At 48.1% G+C, this 10,100-nt stretch overlaps 1 protein-coding gene across 5 annotated transcripts in view; it reads left to right on the top strand.

Annotated features, from left to right (window-relative positions):
* Positions 1 to 17: 17 nt before the first annotated feature.
* LOC140393197 (U6 snRNA-associated Sm-like protein LSm1) overlaps positions 18 to 10,100 on the top strand; it is a 53,751-nt gene continuing 43,668 nt past the window's right edge. Inside the window, exon 1 of one of the 5 annotated variants that reach the window (XM_072479359.1) lies at positions 18 to 134. In XM_072479359.1, the coding sequence (XP_072335460.1) occupies positions 38 to 134 (97 nt within the window). In that variant the 5' untranslated portion in view covers positions 18 to 37. Of the gene's footprint in view, positions 135 to 711; positions 743 to 887; positions 919 to 1,039; positions 1,099 to 10,100 lie in introns of those variants that run through there. The other 4 variants (XM_072479360.1, XM_072479361.1, XM_072479362.1 and 1 more) reach the window with 4 other exon arrangements.

Genomic DNA, 10,100 nt, shown 5'->3' with positions numbered 1-10,100 from the left:
TCCGGGGATAGTTTGAATCAGACTCCGCCCACCCGCCATGCCCGGAAGTCACCCATCCTGCGCCGGGGTCACTTCCGGAGGAGCAAAGATGAACTACATGCCCGGGACAGCCAGCCTGATAGGGGACATTGACAGTAAGGGATTGTCTTCTCACTGTGTATACTCAACTACCACCTCTAACTCTAGCCAGCCTGATAGGGGACATTGACAGTAAGGGATTGTCATCTCACTGTGTACACTCAACTATCATCTCTAACTCTAGCCAGCCTGATAGGGGACATTGACAGTAAGGGATTGTCATCTCACTGTGTACACTCAACTATCATCTCTAACTCTAGCCAGCCTGATAGGGGACATTGACAGTAAGGGATTGTCATCTCACTGTGTACACTCAACTATCATCTCTAACTCTAGCCAGCCTGATAGGGGACATTGACAGTAAGGGATTGTCTTCTCACTGTGTATACTCAACTACCACCTCTAACTCTAGCCAGCCTGATAGGGGACATTGACAGTAAGGGTTTGTGTTCTCACTGTGTATACTCAACTACCACCTCTAACTCTAGCCAGCCTGATAGGGGACATTGACAGTAAGGGTTTGTGTTCTCACTGTGTATACTCAACTCTCATCTCTAACTGTTGCCAGCCTGATGGGGGACATTGACAGTAAGGGTTTGTGTTCTCACTGTGTATACTCAACTCTCATCTCTAACTGTTGCCAGCCTGATGGGGGACATTGACAGTAAGGGATTGTGTTCTCACTGTGTATACTCAACTCTCGTCTCTTTTCATTTCATTTAATTTCATCTCTAACCGTAACCAGCCTGATAGAGGATATTGGCGTAAGGGATTGCATTAACACTGTGTATACTCAACTATCATCTCTAACTGTAGCCAGCCTGATGGAGGACATTGACAGTAAGAGATTGTATTAATAGTCTCTTTATGTGCTGTATTTTCATTTCTTCTCATGATACATCTGGACGAACAGATCTTAGTAATCACTCCCTCCAAAGCGAGATTACTCAGCTTCCTTGGAATTTGATAGGTTCCTGGGTGTTTTGATCTCAATTTGCAGGCTATTAATGGGAATATTAAGTAAGTATATAAAATATGGAAACTATTACTGTTTGGGGTGGCTAGGTCTAGGTGACTTGGTGTAAAAGTTAAAGTCATACCATTCAGGAGTGCAATTAGAAAACACTTTTACACAGAGAGAGTAGAATGCATTGCCTTCACTGAGATGAGTTTTGAGGTGGAGATTTTTTTCCTTAATCCGGCGTTGAATGCAGTGTTGGGATCCCGCATGTTTTCCACCGTTGCCCCATTAAGCTCGAGATCGTAAAACCTATGGGCGGCCATCCTGCTCTACGGCATATTGAACCCCTTGTGGACAATTGACACTCACTTAAGCACCTCATCCTCCCACCGATTATTTACCCAGTGGGGAACAGGTGTGTCTTGACGTGGGGTGCCCGAAAAGCAAACCCTGTCAGTACCTGATTGCAAAACCAATGGAAGGGGATGAAACCCCCCCCCCCCCGCTCTTGCTACAGATCTCCTCCCCAATCCTTCTGTTATCTCCATCCCACCATTACTCATCTGCAGCCTGTGTTCTTCATTGATCTTGGATCCCTGGCGGGTGCATTGCCGACAGTAGACACTGCTCCCATTGGCACTGCCTGCCATGGACAGCTGTCAACCATTAATTGGCTGGTAGGGGGTGGAGGGACGGACCTTTCCCTTGGCAGTCCTTGAACTTGGGGAAGGCCTACTGCTGGCCACTTAAGTGCCTGGCTGGCACCGAATGTGGCAGGTCTTTGACAAAAGGAGGTAACAGGGGGCTATCGCCAGCTCACCATGGATAGAAAGCTTGTTAGCAAACAGGGAGCCAAATGTTAGAAAGAATGGGTCTTTTTCTGATTGGCAGGCAGTGACTCGTGGGGTACCACAATGATCTGTGCTAGTACCCAAAAGGTTCACATTATATATTAATGATTTGGATGAGGAAACTTAAAAGTATTATCTCCAAATTTGCAGATGATACAAAGTTGAGTGGGAGGGTGAGCTGTGAGGAAGATGCAGAGATGCTTCAGTGGGATTTGTACAGGCTGAGTGAGTGGGCACACGCATGGCAGAAGCAGTATATTGTGGATAAATGTGAGGTTATCCGCTTCAGTAGCAAAAATAGGAAGGCAGATTATTATATGAGTGGGTGTAAATTAAGAGAGGCGGATATTCAGTGAGACCTTGGTGTCCTCGTGCATCAGTCACTGAAAGTAAGCGCGCAGATATAGCAGGCAGTAAAGAAGGGAAATGGTATGTTGGACTTCATAGCGAGAGGATTTGAGTTTAGGAATAGAGATGTCTTACTGCAATTGTATCGGGCATTAGACATCTGGAGTATTGTGTGCAGTTTTGGTTTCCTTATCTGAGGAAGGATATATTCTTGCTATGGAGGGAATGCAGGCTAAATCCTGGGATGGCTGGACTGTCATATGAATGAGACTAAGTCGGTTAGGATTATATTAATTGGAGTTTAGAAGAGTGAAAGGGAATCTCATAGAAACTTACAAAATTCTAACAGGATTAGACAGGGTAGATTCAGAAAGAATGTTCCCAATGGTGGGGGAGTACAGAATTAAGGATCATAGTTTGAGGATAAGAGGTAAAATTTTTAGGAATTTTCTTCACCCAGAGTGGTGAATCTGGAATTCACTACTACAGAAAGTAGTTGAGGCAAAAATGTATAATTTCAAGAAGGAATTAGATAGAGCTCTTGGGGCTAAAGGAATCAAGGGAGGAAGGCGGGATCAGGATATTGAACTTGATGATCAGCCATGATCATAATGAATGTCAGAGAAGGCTCGAAGGGCCGAATAGCCTCCTCCTACTTCTAGTTTCGATGTATGCATGTAAATGGTGGAAAAGTGACCCGTCGCCTGCATTAAATAACACCAAAGGTAGTAGAAGTTTGAATCTCTCTTCTACAAACAGCAATTGATGCTAGCTCAATCGTTAACATTGGAACTGAAATTGCTAGATGTTTTTATCTAAAAGGTGGCACAGTGGTTAGCATTGCTACCTCACAGTGCCAAGGACCTGGCATTAATTCCAGCATTGGGTGACTGTCTGTGAGGAGTTTGCACATACTCTCTGTGTCTGCATGGGTCTCCTCCGGGTGCTCGGGTTTCCTCCAACTGTCGAAAGATGCGCAGGTTAGGTGGATTGGACATGCTAAATTGCCTCCTAGTGTCCAAAAGGGTAGGTAGGGTTACTGGGTTATGGGGATAGTTTGGGGGAGTGGGCTAGGTCGGTGCAGACTCAATGGGCCGAATGACCTCCTTCTGCACAGTAGGGATTATATGATTCAATGAAGTACTAAAGGATGTGGGGTAAAGATGGGAGTTAGGTCGCAGTTGAGCCATGGACTCATTAAACCACTGAATCAACTTCCGGGTGCGTGCGGCAATGACCAGCTGAGTCACACGTTTCGGCAGCTCCCGTTGGAACGGACTTTTGGGCTCTTAATAGGAGCCCCAACGGCAATTTAAACGGCAAAAACACTGTGCGGTAAACCAGAAGGGAATCCCCCCGGACACGCATGGAAAAGGGAGAGGATAGCGGCCGGATTGCGGAGGATCCTCTGGAGCAGCGGCAAGGAAGGGAAGCTCAAAGCAAGGTGGCGTTGGAAGGTGACCGTTTGCTATGGGGCCCGGAGCAGCAAGAGTTCCTGCGGCGCTGTGTGGAAGAGCTGAAGAAGGAGTTGAAGAAGGAGCTGTTGGCCCCGATATTGCAGGCGATTGAAGGACTAAAAGAGGAGCAGAGGACCCAAGAGCTGGAGCTTCGGGTCGTGAAGGCAAAGACTGCTGAAAATGAGGATGAAATACAGGGCCGGGTGGTGAAGGCAGAAACGCACGAGGCACAGCATAAAAGGTGTGTGGAGAGGTTGGAAGCGCTGGAGAATAACTCAAGGAGGAAGAATTTAAGAGTCCTGGGTCTTCCCGAAGGCGCAGAAGGGGCGGACGTCAGGACGTATGTGAGCACGATGCTTCACTCGCGAATGGGATCGGAGGCCCCGACGGGCCCTTTGAAGGTGGAGGGAGCTTATCGTGTTCTGGCGCGAAGACCAAAGGCTGGAGAAATACCTCGAGCTATAGTGGTGAGGTTTCTCCGCTACAATGACAGAGAGACGGTTCTCAAATGGGCGAAGAAAACTCGGAGCTGTAGGTGGGTGAACGCGGTGATCCACGTATACCAAGATTGGAGTGCGGAGGTGGCGAGAAGGAGGGCAAGTTTCAATCGGACTAAGGCGGTGCTTCACAAAAAGAAGGTCCAGTTTGGAATGCTGCAACCGGCGAGATTGTGGGTCACACACCAAGGGAAGCACCACTACTTTGAGACGGCAGAAGAGGCGTGGACATTCATTGTGGACAAGAAGCTGGAATAGTCTGGCAAGAGAACGAGCTTTTGGGACAAAGTGGTGGTGTGATTACAGGGGGGGGGGGATGATTTTGCAATTTGTTAATTTTGTGATCCTGTAACTTTTCTCTCTTCCCCATGTTTGGGGGGGGGGAGCATGAGGAACTGTGGGCGCCAGTCATTAGGGGTGGGGCCGAGTGGGAAACGCGGGCTTTGTTCCCGTGCTATGGTAATTATGGCGGGAACAGGTACTCAGGAAGGAGGGGGCCTCGCACAGTGGGAGCCGAGGATAAGGGGGGAAGCCGAGGTCAGCCAGAGTTTGCTGACTTCTGGGAGCAACATGGGGGGTGCAACTATGCTAGAGGGGGATCTAGCGGAGGGGGGGGGGTTAACTGGGTTGCTGCTGCTAAGGAGAAGGGGGAGCTGTTATGGGATGGGGTGGTCGAGGCGGGGGGGCACCGTCGGGGGGATATACGGGTACGTGGGAACCGGGTGAGGAGCTGGGTTAAAAAAGGGGATGGCTAATCGACAAGGGGGGGGGGGGGTAAAGAGCCCCCCAACCCGGCTGATCACGTGGAACGTGAGAGGGCTGAACGGGCCGATTAAAAGGGCACGGGTACTCGCACACCTAAAGAAATTAAAGGCAGATGTGGTTATGTTGCAGGAGACGCATCTGAAACTGATAGACCAGGTCAGACTACGTAAAGGATGCGTGGGACAGGTGTTTCATTCGGGTTTAGATGCCAAGAATAGGGGGGTGGCTATCTTAGTGGGGAAGTGGGTACTGTTTGAGGCAAAGACCATAGTGGCGGATAGTGGGGGTAGATATGTGATGGTGAGTGGCAGATTGCAAGGGGAGGCGGTGGTTCTGGTGAACGTATACGCCCCGAACTGGGATGATGCAAATTTTATGAGGCGTATGTTGGGACGTATTCCGGACCTGGTGGCGGGAAAGTTGGTAATGGGGGGAGACTTCAATACGGTGCTTGATCCAGGGCTGGACCGGTCGAGGTCCAGGACCGGGAGGAGGCCGGCAGCGGCCAGGGTGCTCAAGGACTTCATGGAGCAGATGGGAGGGGTAGACCCCTGGAGATTTAGTAGGCCTAGGAGTAAGGAGTTTTCATTTTTCTCCCATGTTCACAAAGTATACTCACGGATAGACTTTTTTGTCTTGGGAAGGGCACTGATTCCGAAGGTGACAGGGACGGAATATACGGCCATAGCCATTTCGGACCACGCTCCACATTGGGTAGACCTGGTGGTAGGAGAGGAAAAAGAACAGCACCCACTCTGGAGAATGGATATGGGCTTATTGGCGGATGAGGGGGTATGTTTAAGGGTGAGGGGGTGTATTGAAAGGTACTTGGAGCTTAATGACAATGGGGAGGTTCAGGTGGGAGTGGTCTGGGAGGCGTTGAAGGCGGTGGTCAGAGGGGAACTGATATCCATAAGGGCACATAAAGGGAAGCAAGAGGGTAAAGAAAGGGAGCGATTGTTGAAAGAACTTTTGAGGGTGGACAGGCAATATGCAGAGGCACCGGAGGAGGGACTGTACAGGGAAAGACAAAGGTTACATGTGGAGTTTGAACTGCTGACCACGGGTAAGGCAGAGGCACAGTGGAGGAGGGCACAGGGTGTACAGTATGAGTATGGAGAGAAGGCGAGTCGGCTACTGGCCCACCAATTGAGGAAGAGGGGAGCAGCGAGGGAGATAGGTGGGGTGAGAGATGAGGAGGGAGAGATGGAACGGGGAGCGGAGAGAGTGAACGGGGTGTTCAAGGCATTCTATGAGAGGTTATATAAGGCTCAGCCCCCGGAAGGGAAGGAGGGAATGAGGTGTTTCCTGGATCATCTGGAATTCCCGAAGGTGGAGGAGCAGGAGAGGGCGGGACTGGGAGCACAGATTGAGATGGAGGAGGTGGTAAAAGGGATTGGGAGCATGCAAGCGGGGAAGGCCCCTGGACCGGACAGATTCCTGGTGGAATTTTATAGGAAATATATGGACCTACTGGCCCCGCTTTTGACGAGAACCTTTAATGAGGCCAGGGAAAGGGGGCGGAGGCGACAATATCGCTCCTTTTGAAGAAGGATAAAGACTCGCTGCAGTGTGGGTCCTACAGGCCCATTTCCCTTTTAAATGTAGATGCTAAGCTCCTGACCAAGGTGATGGCGACGAGGATAGAGGACTGTGTCCCGGGGGTGGTCCACGAGGATCAAACTGGGTTCGTTAAGGGGAGACAGCTGAACACGAACATAGGGAGGTTGCGAGGGGTAATGATGATGCCCCCACCATAAGACATAGGAGCGGAAGTAAGGCCATTCGGCCCATCGAGTCCACTCCGCCATTCAATCATGGCTGATTTCAACTCCATTTACCCGCTCTCTCGCCATAGCCCTTAATTCCTCGAGAAATCAAGAATTTATCAACTTCTGTCTTAAAGACACTCAACGTCCCAGCCTCCACCGCCCTCTGTGGCAATGAATTCCACAGACCCACCACTCTCTGGCTGAAGAAATTTCTCCTCATCTCTGTTCTAAAGTGACTCCCTTTTATTCTAAGGCTGTGCCCCCGGGTCCTAGTCTCCCCTGCTAATGGAAACAACTTCCCTACATCCACCCTATCTAAGCCATTCATTATCTTGTAAGTTTCTATTAGATCTCCCCTCAACCTCCTAAACTCCAATGAATATAATCCCAGGATCCTCAGACGTTCATCGTATGTTAGGCCTACCATTCCTGGGATCATCCGTGTGAATCTCCGCTGGACCCGCTCCAGTGCCAGTATGTCCTTCCTGAGGTGTGGGGCCCAAAATTGCTCACAGTATTCTAAATGGGGCCTAACTAATGCTTTATAAAGCTTCAGAAGTACATCCCTGCTTTTATATTCCAAGCCTCTTGAGATGAATGACAACATTGCATTTGCTTTCTTAATTACGGACTCAACCTGCAAGTTTACCTTTAGAGAATGCTGGACTAGGACTCCCAAGTCCCTTTGCACTTCAGCATTATGAATTTTGTCACCGTTTAGAAAATAGTCCATGCCTCTATTCTTTTTTCCAAAGTGCAAGACCTCGCACTTGCCCACGTTGAATTTCATCAGCCATTTCTTGGACCACTCTCCTAAACTGTCTAAATCTTTCTGCAGCCTCCCCACCTCCTGCATACTACCTGCCCCTCCACCTATCTTTGTATCATCGGCAAACTTAGCCAGAATGTCCCCAGTCCCGTCATCTAGATCGTTAATATATAAAGAGAACAGCTGTGGCCCCAACACTGAACCCTGCGGGACACCACTCGTCACCGGTTGCCATTCCGAAAAAGAACCTTTTATCCCAACTCTCTGCCTTCTGCCTGACAGCCAATCGTCAATCCATGTTAGTACCTTGCCTCGAATACCATGGGCCCTTATTTTACTCAGCAGTCTCCCGTGAGGCACCTTATCAAAGGCCTTTTGGAAGTCAAGATAGATAACATCCATTGGCTCTCCTTGGTCTAACCTATTTGTTATCTCTTCAAAGAACTCTAACAGGTTTGTCAGGCACGACCTCCCCTTACTAAATCCATGCTGACTTGTCCGAATCCAACCCTGCACTTCCAAGAATTTAGAAATCTTATCCTTAACAATGGATTCTAGAATCTTGCCAACAACCGAGGTTAGGCTAATTGGCCGATAATTTTCCATCTTTTTCCTTGTTACCTTCTTGAACAGAGGGGTTACAACAGCGATTTTCCAATCCTCTGGGACTTTCCCGGACTCCAGTGACTTTTGAAAGATCATAACTAACGCCTCCACTATTTCTTCAGCTATCTCCTTTAGAACTCTAGGGTGTAGTCCAGCTGGGCCGGGAGATTTATCAATTTTTAGACCTCTTAGTTTCTCTAGCACTTTCTCCTTTGTGATGGCTACCATATTCAACTCTGCCCCCTGACTCTCCGGAATTGGTGGGATATTACTCATGTCTTCTACTGTGAAGACTGACGCAAAGTACTTATTTAGTTCCTCAGCTATTTCTTTGTCTCCCATCACAAAATTACCAGTGTCATTTTGGAGCGGCCCAATGTCAACTTTTGCCTCCCGTTTGTTTTTAATGTATTTAAAGAAACTTTTACTATCATTCCTAATGTTACTGGCTAGCCTACCTTCATATTTGATCCTCTCTTTCCTTATTTCTCTCTTTGTTATCCTCTGTTTGTTTTTGTAGCCTTCCCAATCTTCTGACTTCCCACTACTCTTTGCCACATTATAGGCTTTCTCTTTTGCTTTGATGCATTCCCTAACTTCCTTTGTCAGCCATGGCTGCCTAATCCCCCCTCTGATAACCTTTCTTTTCTTTGGGATGAACCTCTGCACTGTGTCCTCAATTACTCCCAGAAACTCCTGCCATTGCTGTTCTACTGTCTTTCCCACGAGGCTCTGCTCCCAGTCGATTTTCATCAGTTCCTCCCTCATGCCCCTGTAGTTACCTTTATTTAACTGTAACACCTTTACATCTGATTCTACCTTTCTTTCAAATTGGAGATTGAATTCTACCATATTATGATCACTGCCTCCTAAGTGCTCCCTTACTTTAAGATCTTTAATCAAGTCTGGCTCATTACATAACACTAAGTCCAGAATGGCCTGTTCCCTCGTGGGCTCCATCACAAGCTGTTCCAAAAAGCCCTCCTGTAAACATTCAATGAATTCCCTTTCCTTGGGTCCACTGGCAGCATTATTTACCCAGTCCACCTGCATATTGAAGTCACCCATGATCACTGTGACCTTGCCTTTCTGACATGCACTTTCTATTTCGTGGTGCATTTTGTGCCCCCGGTCCTGACCACTGTTAGGAGGCCTGTACATAACTCCCATTATGGTTTTTTTGCCTTTGTGGTTCCTCAACTCTACCCACACAGACTCCACATCATCTGACCCTATGTCATTTAGTGCTATTGATTTAATTTCATTCCTAATTAACAAGGCAACCCCGCCCCCTCTGCCCACCTCCCTGTCTTTTCGATAGGTTGTGAATCCCTGGATCTTTAAATGCCAGTCCTGAACCCCCTGCAACCATGTCTCTGTGATGCCTACCACATCATACCTGCCAGTCACAATCTGGGCCACAAGCTCATCTACCTTGTTCCGTACACTGCGCGCATTTAAATATAGCACCTTTAATTCTCTATTGACCGTCCCTTTTTGTTTTCTTAGTGTGGTGGACCTTGGTTTACTGAGCCTTTCCATACACTGTGTCATATTTTGTGGGATGGGGACTATCGTAACCTCTCCTGAGTTTTGTCTTTTCGTGCTTTTTTGTATTCCTAAGCAGCTATGCTTACCACTGATTACTTCACCTCTTGGTTCCCTGACTTTCCCTTCCCCCCCAATCTTTAGTTTAAAGTCCTATTGACCACCCTATTTATTCTTTTCGCCAGAACACTGGTCCCAGCTCGGTTCAGGTGGAGACCATCCCAACGGTATAGGTCCCCCCTGTCCCAAAACTGATGCCAGTGTCCCATGAAAAGGAACCCCTCTTTCCCACACCACTCTTTCAGCCACGTGTTAACTTCCCTTATTCTTGCCTCCCTATGCCAATTTGCACGTGGCTCGGGCAGTAATCCGGAGATTATGACCCTTGAGGACCTGTTTTTTAATTTGAATCCTAGCTCTTTATAATCTCTAAACAGGTCCTCTTTCC

The sequence above is a fragment of the Scyliorhinus torazame genome, chromosome 16 (genome assembly GCF_047496885.1).
Source record: "Scyliorhinus torazame isolate Kashiwa2021f chromosome 16, sScyTor2.1, whole genome shotgun sequence".
NCBI lineage: Eukaryota > Metazoa > Chordata > Chondrichthyes > Carcharhiniformes > Scyliorhinidae > Scyliorhinus > Scyliorhinus torazame.
The sequence above is the reverse complement of the archived record's forward strand: the minus strand, read 5'-3'. Positions and strand labels throughout refer to the sequence as shown.